This window comes from Dreissena polymorpha, chromosome 1, assembly GCF_020536995.1.
Source record: "Dreissena polymorpha isolate Duluth1 chromosome 1, UMN_Dpol_1.0, whole genome shotgun sequence".
NCBI classification, from domain to species: Eukaryota; Metazoa; Mollusca; class Bivalvia; order Myida; family Dreissenidae; genus Dreissena; species Dreissena polymorpha.
The window spans coordinates 157,883,255-157,907,588 of record NC_068355.1 but is presented as its reverse complement, the minus strand read 5'-3'; the positions used below and the strand labels follow the sequence as shown (position 1 = coordinate 157,907,588).

At 35.3% G+C, this 24,334-nt stretch overlaps 1 protein-coding gene and 1 long non-coding RNA gene across 4 annotated transcripts in view; both read right to left on the bottom strand.

The window, feature by feature from the left end:
- LOC127857686 (EGF domain-specific O-linked N-acetylglucosamine transferase-like) overlaps nt 1-24,334 on the bottom strand; it is an 88,096-nt gene that overhangs the window by 41,240 nt on the left and 22,522 nt on the right. For 2 of the 3 annotated variants that reach the window (XM_052394315.1, XM_052394307.1), the window contains exons 2-7: nt 13,708-13,891; nt 13,243-13,340; nt 12,531-12,639; nt 9,933-10,030; nt 9,326-9,430; nt 8,644-8,750 (exon numbers count right to left, since the gene is read on the bottom strand). In XM_052394315.1, coding sequence (XP_052250275.1) covers nt 8,644-8,750; nt 9,326-9,430; nt 9,933-10,030; nt 12,531-12,639; nt 13,243-13,340; nt 13,708-13,890 — 700 coding nt within the window. In that variant the 5' untranslated portion in view covers nt 13,891. Of the gene's footprint in view, nt 1-8,643; nt 8,751-9,325; nt 9,431-9,932; nt 10,031-12,530; nt 12,640-13,242; nt 13,341-13,707; nt 13,892-15,357; nt 15,479-24,334 lie in introns of all 3 variants that reach the window. The other variant, XM_052394320.1, reaches the window with a different exon arrangement.
- Nucleotides 20,537-22,006, bottom strand: LOC127857939 (uncharacterized). Its single transcript, XR_008038690.1, has 3 exons — nt 21,603-22,006; nt 21,407-21,457; nt 20,537-20,826 (listed from the first exon to the last, which is right to left on the bottom strand). It is a non-coding gene; the product is annotated as an uncharacterized LOC127857939 (long non-coding RNA).

The window sequence follows — 24,334 nt, the reverse complement described above, 5'->3', positions numbered from 1 at the left end:
TTGTAATTCAATTAACTAAAGGCGTTCAGTCAGGGACGCCTAAATACACTCAAAGAATTTATTTATAAGTGAAAAACCAAGGCAGCTTTAACAAAAATAACTAATTTTTATTCCAAGAACTCGGAAAATGAAGAACAATGACAGAAAATTTAGAACAGGTACAAGCCAAGTCTAAAGAATCTAAGTATTGTTACAAAAATGAACAACATACAGTAAATACCTTAATGAATGTAAAAAGAAGTTCAAAATCTGTCAATAAAATTAATATAAATATAAGTTACTGTTAGTCTAGAAAGTGCTTCAAAAATCTAGTTTACAAAATAGGTCTAATTTAATCTAAAGAACAATATTTATGGAGATTAGGAAACTTCAGTGAATCAAATGTATAAATAAGAAAATAATTATTAAAGTTATTGAAATAGAATAGAGTCTTTCTAATTAAGAAAATGCCAAATAAAAATAATCTAAATAATAAGAATAATTTAGAAAATAATGCCAAAATGTCTTGATGCTGGTGTTAAAAATAATTTATTTCAAAATTTCCAACCTTTTTCAAGAGCTGTTAACTTTTCAAGAAAGCATCAAGAGGTGTTTAAATCAGCCAAAACAGCTTATTTTATACAGTTCAGAAGAGATCAATGGCAGAGTAGTCAATTTTCCCTCAGAACAGTGCATTTATCAATGATTAATATCTTCCCGAATTCCAGAGCAGAACTAAAAATAGATTACTGAACCAGGTTAAACAAGGGAGATAAATACTGCATAAATACTGCAAAATCATGTTCATGTTGTCTTTCTTTCAGTGTTCTCTTAGTTGAAAGGCTTATCATAAGTGTTAATGACTAAAACAGTTATTTTAACTTTAAGAATTCTGTGTTATGAAAAATTACGTAATACAGTAAATGTCACATAATATTGACATAATAAAACAAAACTCTACTACACAGGAAACAAATGTTCTGACCAAATTTCATGAAGATTGAGCAAACTAAAAAGTTAACAATATTTTACTATAGCCATATATAGCCATATAAGGAAAATGCCCCGCCCCTTGGCAGCCATGTTTTTCAAGCCAAGGTTACCATTTTAAAACTCATCCAAGATATCATTGGGACAAATCATCTGAGCAAGTTTCATTAAGATCGGAAAATAAATGTGGCCTCTAGAGTGTTAACAAGGTTTTACAATAGCCATGTAAGGAAAAATGCCCTGCCCCCTGGCGGCCATGTTTTTCAACCAACCGACATCATTTTCGAACTCGTCCAAGATATCATTGGGATGAATCTTCTGACCAAGTATTATGAGGATCGGACAATAAATGTGGCCTCTAGAGTGTTAACAAGATTTTGCTATAGCCATATATAGCCATATAAGGAAAAATGCCCCGCCCCTTGGCAGCCATGTTTTTCAAGCAAACGTAACCATTTTCAAACTCATCCAAGATATCATTGAGACCAATCTTCTGACCAAATTTCATGAAGATTAGACAATAAATGTGGCCTGTAGAGAGTGAACAAGGCAAATGTTGACGTCGCATAACGGACAATGCACAACGGACAACGCACGACGGACAAAAGGCGATCACAAAAGCTCACCATGAGCACTTTGTGCTCAGGTGAGCTAAAAAGACTAAAAAAGATATTCATCATATATACAATTATAATCCACACAGGTCTAGAAAATTAAGTTTTTTTTTTTTAAACAGTTCAACTTACAGACTTGATTAGAATATCTCACACTTCTGAAACAGTTATGAGATTCTATTTTAACTTCTGACCTTAAAATCTATTGGCATCTTCCTTTCTTCAAAGTTATCACTATAGCAATTTACATGATCTAAGGTCAAAGCATTCTCAAGGTATTGTACAAAAGTTTTTTTTTACATTGGCTAACCCCTGTGCCCTTGATCTTTGACCTGTTAACATCAAAAGTGATAGGAATTGTAATTTCCTCCCAAGTAAACATTACACTGTTTGCATGGTTGTAGGTAAAAGCATTCTCTCTGATATCAAATGGAAACAAAAATTCTATGAATGGGCCTACCGACCTACCTACCTTCTTATCTACAGATGCATAGTTTAAAAGCAATATTACCTCACTTCTTCCAATTGGAGATACAATATTATATATTTTACCAATACCATCCAACACTGTATTGATTTTATATTTCAGACATTGCAAGGAGGTAACTCTTATTTCTGAGAAAATTAAAAAGCCACTCAACTGATCTGCACAATCTGACAGAAAAAATTGAAAGTATTCTTGAAGACCTGAAACAGTTTCATAGTAAACAAGAGGCCACCATCCAGTCTGTGGAGAGTTCATACGAACAAATACTACAAGAAGTTAATGATGTGCGTCACAAATTAAATGCTGCTTTAGACGAACTTGAACAGGCAGATTGTAGGACAAACGGCACCCGGACAATCGGCACCCAGTGTTTTTTGCAAACGCGGACAGTCGGCACCCTGTAAATTTGTTGACCCGGACAATCAGCACCCGATTTAATTGTAAACCCGGACAAACAGCACCCTATTTTGCGAAAAAATAATGAAGATCTAACAGTTACCGATAATTGGTAAAGCACGGGGAGATTAAGGTCACATAACCCCAAACCGGAACTCCTGTTTGCAGGGTTACATGCAGTCAGTTTGATACTTAGCACACATTGTTCAGTGCATACTGCCTAGGATTTGTAAAATACATTGCAAATGGAATGTTTTGGTATCAATTTGAAGGTATATTTATAAGCAATAAGAAAAAAAAAAGCCATTTTTGTGCTCTACTTTTTCTGTTGATGGTTCCCGGCTTTGAAAGTAGGTCATACTATTTGAGCCCAAAATGGTCGCCTGCACAGCTGTCCAAACCAGTGTGCCTATTCTAAGGTGAATATTTTGAGTTACAACATATATAATTTAAAGACATCGATTTTTTTCAAAATATTATGCATTTATCTTTCCTATGAAGTATGATGATATAGTGGGTCATTGCTTGATCATGGTAAAAATTGATATCAAACTTCAACTATTTTATATGTAATATAGAAGGAAATCAATTGCGCATGCATAACCTTAAAGAAATTTTCTGAAATTTATCACTTCTGCCGGGCACTGATTGAGAAAAACGCTTTAGGCCACGATGTCGCACAAGTTAATTGACGCGTGAATGACAATACACAGGGTCGAGTGTGTACACAGTAATCTTGATACCGATTTTTCCTGCTTGATGGCCCGATTTGCACGCGTTTTGCACTCTCCAGAAAACTTGTAGAGGCAAACTTTTGTTTATGTCGTCGGATAAAATAATCGCCATTTTTTCTTGTCAGTTTTAAGAAATAATAGCCAGTTAATAAAATAATCGCCATTGTTGTTAATGGCTGGCATCAGCGTGAGCACTGGTTGTTTATTTTTGGTGTTTTCACTTCAAATACACTTATATTTGTTAATGGAGCATCAACATACTAACACAATATCGCGGAAAGAGAAAAATAATGCATGTAATGCCAACCATACTTTTGTTTGACAACGGATCATTTTAATTTCCTGCAACGATATCTATTCATACGACACACGAACACTAAGTCCGATCTTAATAAAAAGACAGTTCCGCTCAGTAAAATATCGAATATAGTAAATATTTTTTATAAACAACTGGTAACAAGATGAGTTGCAGATAATTAGTCAGTTATCAGTTACCACATTTTAACTAACTCTTTTGACCTGTTAATTCTTTTCAGCTCAATTGTTTTTGATATTTGTAAATTGTTTAGAGGTGTTATTAAACAAATTAGCAGATAACGTTAATCAATCCACACTTATATTATGTCACTATTATTTATTGTGCTGTAACATTCTATTATGTTCATGCAATAACATTTTGGACTTGGACTTGGTTTGATAACATAATTAGTTCAACAAGGTGCTGACGGGCTTTATCGATTGCATTTAATCAGGTGCTGTTTGTCCAGGTATACAATTAAATAGGGTGCCGATTGTCCGGGTCGACAAATTTACAGGGTGCCGTTTGTCCGGATACCGAACAGGCCACTGTTAAAGAACTTGACGATATGAGGACTGCACTGCAAGCCTCCCTCAAGATTGATGTATATAACTGCAACAGACTGAAGGATGAACTGAAACAACTTAGTGATGCTGTGCGAGACCTTGCTGACAGAACAAGGTAGAACTCTCATTTATAGTTGAAAGGAGAGTTCTGGGCAAGATTCTGGAGTCAGAAGTATACCTGAAGGAGAGACTGTCAAAGTTGATAGTTCAGTAGCATTCCAAGCAAATACAGAAATAGAGCGGTTCTTGACCAAACAATATAATCTAGGGAAAGTTTTACTGAGAACTCAGTAACTGGCAGTGCAGCAGAATCCAAATCATGTATTAGCAGTAAAACAGAAGAATGAGTATGATGTAAGATTACCAAGTGATCGATCAACATTAAGCTATATCACAGGCATCTGCATTATCTCTGATGATAAAATCCTTGTGGCAGACTGCAACTTTAAAAGAGTGAAGCTTCTGGACAAGAGGTATAAAGTGATCAGCAACTGTGATGTGCCTGTTACTGAAGGGGACATGTGTCAGATAAGTGCAGATGAGGTGGCTGTTACTGTGGATGATGGGGTGCAGTTCATCTCAGTGAATAATACGAAGCTTGTGAAAGGCAGGCAAATTCAGTTTCAACATTTGTGTGCTGGCATTGCCCATCATGAAGGCAACATCTACGTCGCCTCCCTTTAATACTGCTCTGTACCAGTACACTCTGACTGGAGCACTTGTAAAAATGATCTATGAAGATACAACTGCTGGCACTACAGGTGAACATACATATTATTTCTTTATGATGCAATATAGATCTAATAGAAAACGGAACTTAATTGTTTTTATTTTGTAAGTTTACATACACAATTTTATTCATTTAATAAAACATTTAAACTCTAAATTATAAAGTCACTGGCACTATTAGTAATTATAGGTGTGAAAATAGACTTCAAACTCACAGATGAGCACTTTCTTATTTGAAACTGATAAATACGCAAACTAGAAATGGAACTGCTATGTAACAAGTGATAATTCCAAAGGTTCATACAACTCTTGAATTTTGTAATTTAATTAAGATATAAAAATTAGAACAACAAATAACTTTGAAGTTACAAGAAGTTTGAATAAACAGTAATCTAAAAACAGTGATAATATACTGAACGACATTCTAAAAAAACCAATTTTAATACAATAAATTCCACTCTATATACACATTCTTAAATATTAAGATAGGTCTGTGAAAAGCATAACATGTTCATGTTTTGCAGTGTGGAAGTGTGCTGTGAGTGCAACTGGTGACAGGATCTATGTCACCAACAGCTCTCATAACAAGCTGCTCACACTGTCCACAGATGGGACCCCGCTATCCACCTTCACTGATCTTCAACTACGATATGTACGGTATATTTTAGTTGATTACTTTAGGAAAATCTAATTGTTCTTGTCTTATTATGTATACCTTATTGTCCAATCCACCATAAGCTATGTGACTCTGGGATAAATCAGATGTAACACATTTTCTCTAAATTGTACAATTACTCACATATTATATCTCACTGTGACATTTTCCATCAGGATCTCTTAAAAGGCATGATGACATTAAAAATCTATAACATAATAAAATGACCTGTGCAATTTTGAATATAAATCTTTACTCATAACTGATATATTCATGATTGAAAAGTGTTAAGTTAGAAATGTCTCTAAGCGTATTCATTTCATTCTTTAAGCTTATTTCATGGTTTTGCCAGAAATTGCTAGTAAGTAGTATGTAGACATGGTTAAAAAATCACTAATTTGGTCTGTAAACTGCCTTTTAATACTTAAAGGAAAATATATTTATAATTTCATCTGAAAGACAATACTTTATTTAAATTGCACCAATAGTCTATAGTAATGGGTACTTAATATGCATACACTACAAAAAATCTCTTCCACTTTGTAAGCAATTTGCAAACTTTGCAAGGATTAGACGCTTTTCACAATACACCAAAATTGATAAGAGGGCGAAGTCACGTGACTGGCAGAATACCAGAACGAGGCTGAACGTGTATCAAATGCTAATAGTGCCATGCAACGCCACATCTGATTTTAAACATTTACTCTTTAAAACATTCGGCGACGTAATAATATTGTCAAAACAAGATGACATGTTCAGAATTAGCAGTAATATATAATTCCCATTTTTAAGTATTTATACATTAAATAAATGTTCTTAATTAATGTACTTGCTTTATTTATTAAATTGTTTGCACACAGTTTGAAACTCATCGTTCGAGCATTTTTTATCGCAGTGTTTTATCAAAGATCGATTAATAATCTTTCTTATTGATACATCAGCGGTTTTATTGCCACTATGTAGGCACAAACCAATTATCTCATTGTGATCAGATACTGTGCCATAAAATACTAAATAACAACAAGTTGTCATAAACAAGAGCACCGCATAACGGGTGCCAGGCTCGGCTGCGAAAGCTTGTCAGAACTTTTTTTTTAGTGACCGTGACCTTTGACCTAGTGACCCAAAAATGGGTGTGGCGTGTAGAACTCATCAAGGTGCATATACATATGAAGTTTCAAAGTTGTAGGTGGAAGCACTTTGATTTTAGAGCCAATGTTAAGGTTTTAGCACAACGCCGGCGAACGACACGACACAACGAGCTGGCTATGACAATACCTCGGGTTTTCTCGGAAAACAGCCTTGCTAAAAAGATGTAGAAGATGTCTGGTCAATAAACAAAACTTGTAATTCCAACATGTCTTCTCCTAGTAAAATTTCTAGGACTAATTTAACGCCAAATACTCAAATTTAAAGTAATTTTTCCTTACAGATTGTCAGAAACTAAATACTGTATAGATATTAGCCAGTTTAATCATACTAACAAATTTCATAACAAACATATATTTCCTGAGCTAACACAAAATGTGTCCATACTTCATGGATGCCATTAAAATGACACTTTGAACATAAATGAGTGTTTAGTGAACAGTCAATATGGGAATAAATTTAGTAACATTTAATTACAAATATTAACACAGGGCGATAACCCTAAAAACAGGGGAGTAAGAGTTATGTATCTCATGCACTCCACTTCCTCTCTATATAATTCAAATTGATTCCTCTTATGCTCCTTTCAAATTAGAAACAACAAGAGCTGTCTCCATAGACATATTCCCCGAAAAACGCTTTGATAGTTATGTAAGGCAGCTAAATAACAGAACAAATTTTCGAAACCTAAATGTCGACCCTAACTTGAAGGTTAATTTGTGTGCATATGGTAAGGCCTTGTCCATATACACATGCATAACAAACATGAAGGTTATATCTGAAGCGACATAGAAGTTATGAGCATAATTCAAAACCTAAACGGAGATTTTGAAACCTAAACGCAGACTCTAAGTTCAAGGTCGAAGGGGTAAAAATTTGTGTGCGTATCGAAAGGCCTTGTCCATATACACATGCACACCAAATATAAAGGTTACATCTGAAGCGACATAGAAGTTATGAGCATTTTTCAAAATCTAAACCCAGATTTCGAAACCTAAACGTGGACCCAAGTTCAAGGTCAAAGTCAAAGGGATCAAAATTTGGGTGCGTATCGAAAGGCCTTGTCCATATACAAATGCATACTATATATGAAGGTTACATCTGAAGCGACATAGAAGTTATGAGCATTTTTCAAGAAAGTGTGACGGACAGTGCGATCACTATATGCCCCCGAAACTTGCGGTGGCATAAAAACTCTAAAAATATGGAACCAGGAGTTATCAAGTCTACCTACCTTTATAGTGATTACTCATGATTTAGTTTTTATGTTATTTACAAAGCAATACAATTAAATTATGGGCTGTACACAACAATTTACTTTAACTGAATACATATCCTGTGAAATGCACATACTTCCAGTATCCGCAGTGAGTTTCACCTTTCAGCCAGTAACATGAATGCTGAACACAAGCATGTACACCCACAATCATACATACTCTAACACATAGAAAGGCAAAACACTATATGTCTTCCCGACATCATCATGCCGAGCATAACAAAAGTGTTGCACCACAAATACATGTTCATAGAACATACTACAAATTTTGTTCTCGTCATAGTTTCTGGCTTTTTTTCCCCATTAATATTTGTATATAACGTAAGTTATTTTAGCTATCAAATGGTAATGTACTTTTCTAATTTGCAAAATATCCTCTGAGACACATAAACCTTGATTTTGAACGGAATATTTGTTGCTTTAATTACAGGGACTCGAGTCATTGCATATACCAAATTGAATGAAATCCCTGCAGTCATTCCTGAGAAACTAGCTTTCCAAAAAACTTTAACCTGAAAGTGCACATGTTAAGTTTTGAGGTGTAAAATGGCCCCATATTTTGAAAAATTGCAATCCACAAACCTACTATATGTGGTCATTTCAAATACTGGTAACACATATTTAAAGTTTGAATGATTAAATATCTCAAGCAATACCTTAGAAACTAGCTTATAAAAAAAACTTTAACCTAAAGTAGACGCCGATACCATATGCAAGTTGAATAGCTTGTATTTTTTCCGAAATTTCAAGCTAAAATTAACAAGCCGTACCTGCATCAAGCTTCATGAACATGACAGGCTTGTCGATGATGACGTCACAGTTCTTGCTGTCAAGGGGACGGAATGGAAGGGACGTGAAGTGCTCCACTTCTGAATACCTGTTGGTTTATATCGGAAAAATGGGCCTAATGCTTGTACTTAAAGTGTCATTCCAGATTAGCCTCTGCAGTTTGCACTGGCAAATCTTGGAAGACACTTTCCGCTTAAACTACATTTGTGCTGGGAAGGGACTTTTTAACAATGAAAAATACCTTAAAAGTGGAATGTGCCGACCCTGATTAGCTTAAGTGGACTGCACAAGCTTATCTGGGTTGACACTTTACGCACATGCATTAAGCTGACTTTCCTGAACAAGGTTTATATCAGTCTTAAAGTTTATTTATTCCAAATGAACCTCCTTCTAAGTAATCCAAGGCTTAATGCATGTGCATAGAGTGTGCTGCCATATAAGAATGCACAGGCTTATCTGTGAAGAAACAGTCCGTTTTTATTAAATTTTTATTGTAAGAAATTGTCTTCTTTGCAAAAATCCAGTTAAGGCAGAAAGTGTTGTCCCTGATTAGCTGGATCAGACTGCTATGGCTAATGTGGGACGACACTATACGCACATGCACTAAGCCCGGTTTTATCAGAGCTAAGCTGATATAGTAAAATCATGTCTACAGATACATACCAAGACTGTAAAGCATATTTGTGCTCACTCTGAGACTTTAACCCACTGGAATCAAGGCGACAATGTCCACCTATTTCTCCAGATTTAAGAAAGTCATCTTTAAAACTGAAACAAAAATGAGAAATGGGACCATTTAAAGTGACCCTCTAACAATGCATTAGCATACTTATTCTTGGTATCGATTTGTTATTTTTCACTTAGAAAACTTACTTTTCAATCAATACAAAAGTTAACATGTATTTTCATATAAGCCAATGTACACAGTAATAGTATTCAGATAAAGAATAACAAGGTCATATTGTTAACACTATCTTTAAAAAAATGTTGACTTTTTTACCCCTATTTTTATGTTCAACTCTTTATTCAAAATATATTTTAGGATTCAACATAGCCATTTCATTGTTATCACCAGACTTATCACTTTTATTTTTCACACATACTGTTGGGCAAGTGAGTTATAGAAAATCTTGACCTAAAGAAACATCTGTAATTTATGATTAAATGGAAAAGTCATTTCCAAAATATTACATGAACTATATTACTACATATATGGAATTTTTATAATCAAACAAATATACATCTAACAGAATAACTTCTGCAAACTTACTTCTCAGTACCACTAAAGTCAGCTTTTCGGAAATCCAAGTAAATATTTTTGGCACGACAGTATCTGGCATATTTGGCACATTCAAGTAGAGAATCCTCCTGAAATCATGTGGATAATGGCAATGGATCAGGCAATGCATGCATGTCTGAAATCATGTGGATACTGGCAATGGATCAGGCAATGCATGCATGTCTGAAATCATGTGGATACTGGCAATGGATCAGGCAATACATGCATGTCTGAAATCATGTGGATAATGGCAATGGATCAGGCAATAAATGCATCTCTGAAATTATGTTGATACTGGCAATGGATCAGGCAATACATGCATCTCTAAAATCATGTGGATAATGGCAATGGATCAGGCAAAACATGCATCTCTGAAATCATGTGGATAATGGCAATGGATCAGGCAATACATGCATCTCTGAAATCATCTGGATAATGACAATGGATCCAGCAATACATGCATCTCTGAAATCATGTGGATAATGGCAATGGATCAGGCAATACATGCATCTCTGAAATCATGTGGATAATGGCAATGGATCAAGCAATACATGCATCTCTGAAATCATGTGGATATTGGCAATGGATCAGGCAATACATGCATCTCTGAAATCATGTGGATAATGACAATGGATCTGGCAATACATGCATCTCTGAAATCATGTGGATATTGGCAATGGATCAGGCAATACATGCATCTCTGATATCATGTGGGTAATGACAATGGATCAGGCAATACATGCATCTCTGAAATAATGTTGATTATGGCAATGGATCAGGTAATACATGCATCTCTGAAATCAAGTTGATAATGTCAATGGATCAGGCAATACATGCATCTCTGAAATCATGTTGATAATGGCAATGGATCAGGCAATACATGCATCTCTGAAAGCATGTTGATAATGGCAATGGATCAGGCAATACATGCATTTCTGAAACCATGTTGATAATGGCAATTGATCAGGCAATAGATGCATTTCTGAAATTATGTGAATCATGGCAATGGATCAAGCAATACATGCCTCTGAAATTATGTGAATCATGGCAATGGGTCAGGCAAAACATGCATTTCTGAAATTATGTGAATAATGGCAATGGATCAGTCAATACATGCATCTCTGAAATAATGTTGATACTGGCAATGGATCAGGCAATACATGCATCTCTGAAAGCATGTGGATAATGGCAATGGATCAGGCAATACATGCGTCTCTGAAAGCATGAGGATAGTGACAATGGATCAGGCAATAAATGCATCTCTGAAATCATGAGGATAATGGCAATGGATCAGGTAATACATGCATCTATGAAATTATGTGGATTATGGCAATTGATCTTGTTATTAATGCATGCAAAATCACATCTATAAGATGTCTCGCGTACATGTATGACTTTAATAATGCAAAAACACTATTAATTCATTTAACATATTTCTCTAGTAAAAACGGTGTATTCAGGTTAGCTACAACATAACTTGAATGTATTAACATGTAACACAGTCTTTGTCATGTCATTCCCCCCTTCTCCACAAACATGTTACACAGTTATTGTCATGTCATTCCTCCCTTCTCCACAAACAAACAAAATTCATGAGAACTACATCGTGCTTCTGAAGCTGCCCAAAGCCAATCTAACGTTTGCTCGTATATGTTGGATATCAAAGCCAGAAATTCACATGGAACATATTGATTGTGATAAAAAAACAAAAACAAGCATTTTGTATAGCATTAAATCTATGTTTCCAGCCCACATCTAGCGTAGACAATTGGGCTATTGCTATGAGGAACACTTTTTTTTATGTGTTAACTTTATTTTTTTGAAATAATGTACAAAATATTCGTTTATTTCTGGTGTTTATAGGCTTTTAATAGATGATGGCATTAATATGACATTAGGGGTAACTAATTTCTTACCATTTCTTAGAGAAAACTGTTTCGAGTCTGTTCTTTAACCAATCAATATTTTACCTAAAATTATTAGTTCAACACAATTTATTGTATAGTATGATTATTTACCAGATAGTTTATTATTTAATTAATCATTTGTAAATAAACCATTATAAATACAAACTTGATTGTCATATGAAAAAAGTAACTTAGTTAGCATACATGAAGAGCTGTAAAACAGCCATCCAGCATTTTTGAGAAATCAGAGACAGTATTATAATGCCGAAAACTCTCCCTTACTTTATGCACTAAGTCAAGGCCATCAGACAGATGTACAGACAACTATGGTGATTCCAGTATACCACCTCTGTACTGCAGGAGAAGCGGGTATTTATATAGATTTATTTATTTATATACACAGCAACTCCGATATATCGCAGTCCGTTACATGTAAATCGCTTGCTCTTGGAAAACGATACTTTATGACTGGGGGTATAGTATCGTCTCCCACATTAGCCTGTGTAGTCTTCACATGCTCATCTGGGACGACACTTTTCGCCTTGGCCTTGACTGGCTATTTGCTTAAAAAAGAATTTTTTTCAACGAAAAATTCCATTAAAGATAATCTGGGATGTTACTTCACCCAGGAGCATAAGGTCCTGTTTTTTCCTGAGCACAGCTCATATATAATTGTTCATACCTCAGTTTCAGGGGCACAGTAGACAGTCATCTCATTCCTCCTCTCCAGCACGTATCCAAAATCAGCCCCTTTCCAAAACTGGGCAAGCTGATCCTCCTTTGCTTGAGCCCTAAAATTGCTTCTGAATGTTAGCATTGGAAATATTGTAGAGGGAAACATGACAAAAACATTGGAGAGGGAAACATGACAAAACAATTATAGAGGGAAACATGACAAAACGTAATACAAAGATTTGTGAACATGTCATTTTCTTATTTGCAGTTGGTGAATTTATTTTAAAGAGAAACTTTAAGCATTTGACCTAAACTCAAACATGTCTTCAATATTCTCAAGACAAACATTCTGAGCAAGTTTCAAGAATATTTAGTCTTTAAACTTGGCTTCTAGAGTCATAATTTGGGTTTTCATAGATTTGATCTAGTGACCTACTATTTGGAAAAATGTAAACCAGATTCAAACTCTGTCTAAACATTATAGCAATTAAAATTCTGACCAAGTTTCATAGAGATGGAGTCATAAATAAGATCTCTAGAATGTGCACAAGGTTTTTCTAAGACTTGACGAGGTGACCTAGTTTTTAGACTCACGTAACACAGATTTGAAGGCAAACAATATAATTTTCAGGATCAACATTCTGACCAAGTTTTAAAAAGAAAAATTGGCCTCTAGAGGGTAACAAGCCAAAAGTTGATGACATATAAAAATTGCTTACCAGCCCCTACTAGGGTCAGGACAGGTCGGCTGCGACAGACGGTTTGTGACGGGGCAGTCCTGCTCGTATCCCCAACATCTGTCCTCGGAAAGGGCTGACTGGAAATTGATGAACGGTGACAAATAAGGCAATTATTAAGGGCCAACTTGTAATGAATTAAAATGTGGCATTTAGTTCTCCAGTATTTGTTAAGAGAATTACAGCACTCAGCTTTTAAGAGAAACAGCTAATTGAAGGTTAAAGAGAGAGTTCACAGATTTACAAGTTTATAACTTGTAATGGTTGGTAAAAAATTCCATTGTAAAATATTCCAAAGACAATTATAAGAAAGTTAAATAATAAAAGAGCAAAATAACACAATGGAAATTGAACAATTTATATACAGTCTAATCTCAATTCTTAAATACATTGTGCTCAGGGATAAAATGGATTATTGAAATCTGGATCAGCACAAATGAAAGTTACCTTGTATGGGCAAGACTCATCTGTTCTGCACAGATCTGCGACGTGTGGATTGTTGGTGAAATAGTACGGCACATGAAGGACGGGCAGGTTGATCGAGGCCCAGTCATAACTATGGTAACCGTTAGTGAACAGCAGCAGGGTAAGGGTCAGGGAATGGTACAGCCACCAGAACGGCCATCGCATGCTGTAAATGCAATAAATGAATGAGGAATAAATTGAATAATTTAAGATTTTGAACATCCAAGTAGACAAATAGAGGCAGCAATTATTTTTTGCTTCATTGGGAAAAGTATCGGTGACAAATAATTGGGAAAAATAATCACCAAAAACCCTGGTTTCGGAAAAATTTGCTTTGAAAAATCTTCAGATAGGGAAATATGGCTCTTTTAATTTGCTCAAGGTATTAATTGTACAAACCAATGCAAATATTCATTTACATGCATTTTGGATGGAAATGTTTAGATACAGTGCTCAATTTGTTTGTTCACTTGCAGATAATACAGTTTTGGATCCAAATTGAAGCCATTTTCCTACGTTTTGAGGAATTTTTCAGATGGCAGATGGAATTTTTAAAAAGTTTTTCTCAATTGGGAAAGTACCTTTTACAGGAACTTTTTAAAAGACTGTCGCATAGTTCATTGTGACACAATAAACGTTAACAGAGTCCAATTCTGATTTCTTTACGTTTTATTTCTGCTTATTAACACAACACAACGTTTCCAAAAATGTTTGTCAAATACAAGATACATGCGAAGCCCACAACAAGCCCCGCCCGCGACAGCAAGCAATAATACGACTGCTATCTTCGACTTCCCAATCGAGACTCTCTATAAATATAGATATAAACAACTAAAGCTTTGATGATTGTTATGTGAACAATTCTGATTGGCTGTGTAAAGTCACATGTCTATGACGAATGCAACGGACACATAACGAATACATAAGGAAATGACCGAAAATTGACACAAAAGGTAAGCAAATATTCCTGCCCGGTACTAATAACCCGAGGCTATTGATTTGTTGATCCAGGTGGCTGCCTATTTAAGATTGTACGAAATTTGGTACAAATTTTGATCATTATAAAAATCCAACAATGCCCCAAATGTGCGTTTTGTGTGTGTTATGTTACAAGACGAAAAGAATCATTGAGAGGATATTTGTTTATTTCCTTTTAAGAGGATAATAGGTGTTAAACAAAGTTTTTTGTTTCCACTTATCTGACGAACTCTTATTTTGTTGTCCAACCCTTAACATTTCTTCAATATTCCAGCTCGAGTTTTTAATAATATTTGCTACATTTGATCATATATGATAAATAAACTATTGATGATTTTATATCAATTCTATAAGTCAAACAGTGTTCAGCAACATCTGGCTCCAACATGTGTTTAAACATTGATAATAATATTTGTTTTGAAAAGAAACTTATTGCTGAAACATTTAATGAATTCTATACAACTATTGCATGTAAACTTTTTGCAAAATTACCTGAAAGTGGACACAAATTTGGTGTTAATTTTGTTAATTCTTTTTATGCAAATAAGGGTGTTTATGCTAATAGTTATTCTTTTTCCATTGTAACTGAGAGTAAAGTTCTTAAATATTTAACTTCACTTGGTACAAAGAAAGCTACTGGCTTAGATGGCATACCTTTGCGTTTTGTCAAAGACGGGTCCTCTGTTATTGTTAGTCCCTTAACTCACATCATTAATTTGTCCCTCATACAAGGTCAAGTCCCCGATGATCTTAAGACGGCAAGAGTTGTTCCCCTCTATAAAAAAGGATGACAAATTGTCTGTAGGTAATTACCGGCCTGTGTCCATTTTAAATGTTATTTCTTAAATCCTTGAAAAGGTAGTTTATGACCAGGTTGAATCTTATTTTAAAGATAATAAATTATTGTATAAATTTCAGTCAGGTTTTAGAAGTGGCTTTTCCATGGATACTTGTTTAATTCACCTAACAGATTTTATAAGGTATGAAAATGATAAAGGTAATATTGTTGGCATGGTTATGTTAGATTTACAGAAGGCGTTTGATACAGTCGACCACTCAATTCTTCTCATGAAGCTTCGGGCATCCGGTCTTAGTGATGGCGTTTTAAACTGGTTCATATCATACTTGTCAGATAGAAACCAGCTTGTTGATGTCTCCGGTACCTTTTCTTCTAAGGCCAGTATAACCTGTGGTGTACCCCAAGGCTCAATCCTTGGACCCCTTCTTTTTTAATTTACGTGAATGATATGTCAGCTGTGGTTAAAAATAAATTGTTATTATATGCTGATGATTCTGGAATCCTTGTTTCTGGTAAAAGTGTACTTGATGTTGAAAAGGCACTAACAGATGATATGAACTTAGTTAGCCAATCGTTGATCGACAATAAGTTGTCATTGCACTTAGGTAAAACTGAGTCAATTGTGTTTGGGTCCAAGCAAAAACTTAGGTCACAATCTAGCATTGATATATCTTGTAATGGTACACCCATTGCTTCGACATCATCCGTTAAGTATCTTGGAATTACCCTTGACCAAAACCTTTCTTTCTGCTCAATGGCTGAGTCTCTTTTGAAAAAGGTCAATTCTAGGTTAAAATTCCTTTATCGTAAGAAAGATTTCCTTACTTTGCATACGAAAAAACTTCTTGTAATGTCACTAATTCAGTGTCATTATGATTATGCTTGTTCTGTTTGGTATAATAGTATAACTCAGTCTTTAAGAAATAAGTAACAAACCTGCAAAAATAAGTTAATTAGGTTTGTTCTTGACCTTGATTCTAGAGTTCATATTGACCAATCTAACTTTAAGTCCCTCAACTGGTTGCCAGTTCACATGAGAGTAAATCAAATAATGTTATGTCATGTCTTCAAAATAAGAAATGGCCTTTTTCCAGATTACTTGAGTGAACACTTTGTTTCCCAAGATTCTATGCATAATTACAGCACTAGGCTTAGTAAAAAGGGTGGGTATTGTTTACCCAAGGTCAAATGTCATGGTTCCAAATCCTTTTCTTTTAACAACATTAAACTCTGGAACTCTTTACCTGAGTCACTCACACAGGTCAACAGGTTAGAAGGCTTTAAGGTTGCCATTAAAAGTCATTTAATGAATAATATTTAATTTTTTATATATGTGTATCTTTTCACTTTTAATAAGCAGATATTAACTTCGGCTTAGGTTTTTATTGTTAATAATTATTAGTTCATACTTCATAACATACATTTTAACAATATATTTAATTTAGATAATTCATGATACCTCATATCATCAAATTACAACTGTCAAAATATCTATGTGTTGCAATAAACATTATCAATTGATCTTAGTTTCCAGCTCCTGTCATATTTTCTGAGCACTACTGTGATAATTAGTTTGATCTCTTTTGAACGGTGATATATATTTTTTATTTCATTAAATAATTATTTTACTATGAACATAGTTATGTTTAAGGTCAACATAGTTATGTTTAAGGTCTGCCTCTTTTTGTCATGCCACCAATAATAAGGACCACAATAGAAATAAGGGCTTGCTCTTTTTTGTGTTATCCTTGGTTTGGTGAGCATGTCATAGTTTATTGTACATGATATAGTTTTTAGTAATTGCTTATTATTTTATTCTATGTTATGTTGTGAACTGTGTATATGCTTCCTATGCCGAAATAAATCTATCTATCTAAGTCTCAAAATTGAGTTTAAATAAACTTAAAAAAGTAATATGGGCTGTTTGTGAAACACACATGACCCCAGAATGGGCTGTCAGTTGTAGTGGCAGCCATTGTGTGAATACATTAGAAACCATTTTACTGCTTCAGGTCACTGTGACCTTGATCTTTGACCTAGCGACCTGAAAATCAATAGGGGTCATCTGCCAGTCATGATCAATTTTACTGTTTTGAGTCACTGTGACCTTGACCTTTGACATAGTGACCTGAAAATAAATAGGGATCATCTGCCAGTCATGATCAATGTACCTATGAAGTTTCATGATCCTGGGCCTAAGTGTTCTTGACTTATCCAGAAACCATTTTACTGTTTCAAGTCACTGTGACCTTTACCTTTGACCAAGTGACCTGAAAACCGATAGGGGTCATCTGCCAGTCATGATCAATGTTCCTATGAAGTTTCATGATCCTTGGCCTAAGAGTTCTTGAGTAATCATCCGGAAACCATTTCGTGGACGGACCGACAGACGGGCCGACCGACATGTGCAAAACAATATACCTCCTCTTCTTCGAAGGGGGCATAAATAGAGATTTAGAAGAGTTATGCAGGTCATTGCACATCCGTATTCAACAAGGAAAATATTTTGTATCATTAAAAAAGTTTTTTGTATTAAGTTACTGAAAACAAACAACATATATATAGGATCTGGCACTAGTTGTCATATCATACCATATTTTATTAAAACGAGTTCGTGAATTTTAAATAACATATGATATGAAATTACAACGAGTGTCAGATCTTTTTTATCACATGCTTTTAAATGAGCAAATTAAATAAATATTTACGCATAATGATAAATCCCAAATATTGTTTACATTTCGTGACATCATTTGACGTTGCAGCGTCATTTCAGCAAAGTAACAAAATGCGATTGGTCAATCGAACAAAAACTAAGCCGACGAAAACGCTTAAAAAGAAAGTATATTACACATGTGTAAAATAAAAATATTCGTAATGGTTATATTACATGGGAAACAGGGTATGGAATGTAATTAAATGTTTTCCAAGAGTTATCATTCTCTTATAGCTCATATAAAATTAGAGCCACAAGCAAAACTGCTAGTTTAATATGACCTACAATGTAATGAAACAAGAGCAACGCATAATGGTTGCCAACGCTTGGCTGCTGGTGCATTATTTTAATAAATGAAATCTTGTCAATTTTTTTTTTTTTAGAGATCACAGTGACCTTTTCCTTTGATCTAATTACCCAAATATGAGTGAGGCGTGTAGAACTCATCAAGGTGCAGCTACATATGAAGTTTCAAAGTTGTAGGTGGAAGCACTTTGATTTTATAGCCAATGTTTATAACCTAAACAAAATGTTAAGGTTTTAGCATGACGCGGACGGCAGACGACACGACGAGCTGGCTATGACAATACCTCGTGTTTTTTCCGAAAACAGCCGAGCTAAAAATGATCTTTAGTTGAAATCGACACTTTTGATCATTACATGCCTTTTGATGATAAAATTAAACAACAGCTTTTGCAAGACAAGCATTCGACTATTCTACAGCTTTGATAGTGTTCATTAGGTGAAACGTTGAGTGCGAAGACATATTTGATATTAAAATTTAACATGTTGAATTTTACACTGACAATTGGGTTTTTCATCTACTTTCGAACATAAAAATAAAATAGCAGGTCAATATACATCCAAGAGTGAATGGATCATGTTATCATTCACTGGTATTCTACACTTATTCAGAACTGTGCATTGTTTTTTGTACAAATGTTGGTCCAGTAGACTGGGATCCTTTTCCAAAGGAAAGTTTTTTTTCCATATATAGGACCTGAAAATTCCCAAATACAGGTTTAAAAAAAATCTTATAATATGTTTCCACATGTTGTTCTCTCACATTCAGCTCTATAAGTTAACTATTGGTAAATATCATATTGAAATATTTTTTATTCTCAATTTTGTAAGTTTTTGTTAGCATAGAAATAACAACAAAATTTTCCAATTCTTATCAAAACAACACGATTTTTTCCAATTCAAAAGGGATCCGGCCCCTTCCCAAAATGGTGACAAAAAAACACACACTCTAAAATCAAACAAGAAGTTCTCATGCTAGATATACACACATATTGATTAAAATTAATCAGACATGGATTAAACATCTCAAATCAATTCCTTTTACTTGATATTTGCTTATGCTTCAATTTATTTAATATTCTTCATTTAATTTACAATTTACCTTTTCCATATTAAATAAAATATTTTACACTTAATCATACTTTAAAATAGCCAAAGACACAATTAAAAATTAAAAGCAATAATAAAACCGCAGTTCTGTGCAGTATTATACACATCATATTAAACACATACCAGTTATGCATTTGTTTCACAATCACAACATACTGCAGCATCAGCATGAAAACAAATGCCTATATCTTGCTGACTTCATTTTAATGTTAAACGTTACATTTAATCGCAAATAATTACCTTTGTGTATCAACCACTTTATCAACAGTTAACCCGGAGGTCTAAAAACACACCCATATACATTAAAATTAAATTGACAAAAAGATCTGATAATTTTTTTTATTTAAGTGCAAAAAACCTATTGTACTTTTAGCATATGTTTTAAAGCCGCCCGACTTGATATTTCTCACAACAATTCAGTAATCTCAACTGACCAAAATTGATCAGTATTCGTCAGAGACATTCTAAAGCTTAACTCTTCCATACTGATTTTCGCAAAAATTGTACCAAATTTTTTTCCCCAATTTCATGGTTTATAGTGCAATTTTTCCCAATTTCATGGTTTATCGCGCTAATCTTCCCAATTCAAATGGTACAGGCTGTAACAAATAAAAGCAAAACAAGAGGGCCAAGATGGCCCTAGTTCGCTCACCTGAGAGGAGTCGGTTCATTCAATCTTTACCAAATGTCAAACTTGACCTAGATATTGTCCAGACAAACATCCTGGTCAAGTTTCATCATTATTTCATCTGCGAGTCATGATCAATGTACCTATGAAGTTTCATGATCCTAGGCATAAGCATTCTTGAGTTATCATCCAGAAACCATTTTTTTAAGTTGAGTCACTGTGACCTTGACAGCCATTGTGTGAATACGTTTTTGGCACTATGACCTTGACGTTTGACCTAGTGACCTGATAATCAATAGGGGTCAGCTGCGAGTCATGATCAATATACCTATAAAGTTTCATGATCCTAGGCATAAGCGTTCTTGAGTTATCATCCAGAAACCATTTTACTATTTCAGGTCACCGTGACCTTGACCTTTGACCTAGTGACCTGAAAATCAACAGGGGTCATCTTCGAGTCATGATCAATGTACCTATGAAGTTTCATGATCCTAGGCATAAGCGTTCTTGAGTTATCATCTGGAAACCATTTTACTATTTCGGGTCACCATGACCTTGACCTTTGACCTAGTGATCCGAAAATCAATAGGGGTCATCTACGAGTCATGATCAATGTACCTATTAAGTTTCATGATCCTAGGCCAAAGCGTTCTTGAGTTATCATCCGGAAACCATTTTACTATTTCGGGTCATCGTTACCTTGACCTCTGACATAGTGACCTGAAAATCAATAGGGGTCATCTACGAGTTATGATCAATGTACCTATGAAGTTTCATGATCCTAGGCCTAAGCGTTCTTGAGTTATCATCCGGAAACCATTTTACTATTTCGGGTCATCGTAACCTTGACCTTTGACCTAGTGACCTGAAAATCAATAGGGGTTATCTGCGAGTCATGATCATTGTTCCTATGAAGTTTCATGATCCTAGGCATAAGCGTTCTTGAGTTATCATCCAGAAACCATTTTACAATTTCAGGTCACAGTGACCTTGACCTTTGACCTAGTGACCTGAAAATCAACAGGGGTCATCTTCGAGTCATTATCAATGTACCTATGAAGTTTCATGATCCTAGGCATAAGCGTTATTGAGTTATCATCTGGAAACCATTTTACTATTTCGGGTCACCATGACCTTGACCTTTGACCTAGTGACCTGAAAATCAATAGGGGTCATCTACGAGTCATGATCAATGTACCTATGAAGTTTCATGATCCTAGGCCAAAGCCTTCCTGAGTTATCATCCGGAAACCATTTTACTATTTCGGGTCATCGTTAACTGGACCTTTGACATAGTGACCTGAAAATCAATAGGGGTCATCTACGAGTTATGATCAATGTACCTATGAAGTTTCATGATCCTAGGCCTAAGCGTTCTTGAGTTATCATCCGGAAACCATTTTACTATTTCGGGTCATCGTGACCTTGACCTTTGACCTAGTGACCTGAAAATCAATAGGGGTTATCTGCGAGTCATGATCAATGTATCTATGAAGTTTCATGATCCTAGGCATAAGTGTTCTTGAGTTATCATCCGGAAACCATTTTACTGCTTTGGGTCACCGTGACCTTGACCTTTGACCTAGTGACCTGAAAATCAATAGGGGTCATCTGCGAGTCATGATCAATGTATCTATGAAGCTTCATGATCCTAGGCATAAGTGTTCTTGAGTTATCATCCAGAAACCATTTTAATATTTCGGGTTATTGTGACCTTGACCTTTGACCTAGTGACCTGAAAATCAATAGGGGTCATCTGTGAGTCATTATCAATGTACATATGAAGTTTCATGATCCTTGGCAGAAGCGCTCTTGAGTTATTATCCGGAAACCATCTGGTGGACGCACGGACCGACATGAGCAAAACAATATACCCCCTCTTCTTTGAAAGGGGGGGGAGGGCATAATGAAAAAACTGCCCCCCTCCCAGCAGCCATGTTATTCAACTGACCGGAACCATTTTTGAACTCAACTCTCGTATCAAGGAAACAAATGTTCTGAGCAAATTTCATGAAAATTGGGCCAAAAATGTGACTTCTACTGTGTTCACATGTTTTCACAATATACATATAGAGAAAAATGCCCCGCCCACTGGCGACCATGCATGTTTTTTCACCGATCTGGTTTATTTTCAAACTCGTCCGAGTTATCAATAAAACCAATGTTTTGACCAACTTTCATGACGATTGGGGGAAAATTGTGACTTATAGAGTGTTTACAAGGTTTCTCTTTAGCCAAATAGGGAAAACTGCCACTATATACATAGAGAAAAATGCCCCGCCCACTGGTGGCCATGTTTTTTCACTGATCTCGACCATTTTCGAACTCGTCCGAGACATCAATTGAACCAATATTTTGACCAACTTTCATGATGATTGGGCAAAAATTGTGACTTCTAGAGAGTTTACAAGGTTTTTCTATAGCCAAATAAGGAAAACTGCCCCGCCCACTGGCGGCCATGTTTTTCAACGGATCGGAACCACTTTTGAACTCAACCAAGATATTATTAAGACAAACATTTTGACAAAGTTACATGAAGATTGGGCATGAAATGTGACTTCTACAGTGTTTACAAGGTTTTTCTTTTTTTAACCTAGTGACCTAGTTTTTGACCCGGCACAACCCAGTTTCGAACTCGGCCGAGATTTCATTGGGACAAAGCTTCTGACCAAGTTTCATGAAGATGGAACAAGAAATGTGGCCGTTAGAGTGTTTACAAGCAAATATTAACGGACGGCAGACGGACATACGACGGACAAAGACCGGTCACAAAAGCTCACCTGAGCAATCAGGTGAGCTAAAAAATCACTGAAAGCAGACAGAGTGTATTTACGAATTAAATCGGCACTATAAAACAACATATTGTGAACATGATTTAAAGGAAATTTGCGTGTGTAAGACAGCATATATTTAACCTGATAGTATTATTCATCATTCATGCAAATGGCGTTGTAAACAATAATGCAATGGTCACGTGGTTTCACATGTTACCCTCACGTGTTTAAATTTAGATCATTTCTGTCTCTGGACAGAAATTAAAAAGCCCTATCTTTGTACTGAATTGGGCATTTCTTGACCGATTTTGACCAATTTTTTTTGCACATCTGACATAAATAACATCACATTTTGACTCTTAATCACTTTTTTGCGACAAATAACAACAAGAGCACCGCCTTGCGGGTGCAGACCGCTCATCTTTTTTTTATTTTAAAGGTGAAGGGACCTATCTCAATACTTCAATCACAAAGGAGGGAGGGGGTGGGGTGGAGAGGGGTGTATAGTGTGGGTGTGAGGTCATTTATTACATTATCTTTAAAAAATGCAAATAAAATGCAAAAAAAAAATATTTTTTTTTTTTTGGGGGGGGGGGGTGTATTATTGGGTGGGATGGTTAGACGGTATTTCAAAAATAAATTAATTTTAGCCATGTTTCCCATAACAAATTTTTTTTTTTAGGGGGGGGGGGAGGGGGGGGGGGGCGATGGGGAAAAAAAATAATTTGGGGGGGATGCTGGGGTGGGGGGGGGGCGTGGGGGATGGTTTGGGTGGAGTCTTATGTGGTATGTCAGGTAAGAGTTGTTATGTCAAAGTATCAATCAAATCTAATCATAAATAAAGAAGTTATGGCAATTTTAGCAATATTTAATAATTTGACCTAATTAGTCAAGGTCATTCAAAGGTCAAGGTAAAATTCAACTTGCCAGGTACAGTACCCTCATGTTAGCATGAAGGTATTTGAAGTTTTTAAGCAATAGCCTTGATACTTTAGAAGTAAAGTGGATCTAAACACAAAATTTAACCATATATTCAAAGTTACTAAGTAAACAAGGGCCATAATTCCATAAAAATGACACCCAGAGTTATGCAACTTGTCCTATACTGTCCCCTAATGATAGTTTGCAAGTGTTCCAAGTATGAAAGCAATATCTATGATACTTTAGGGGTAATGTGGACCAAAACACAAAACTTAATAAAATTTTCAATTTCTAAGTATAAAGGGCCCATAATTCTGTCAAAATGCTAGTCAGAGTTACATAACATTGCCTGCACAGTCTCCTTAAGATAGTTATTAAGT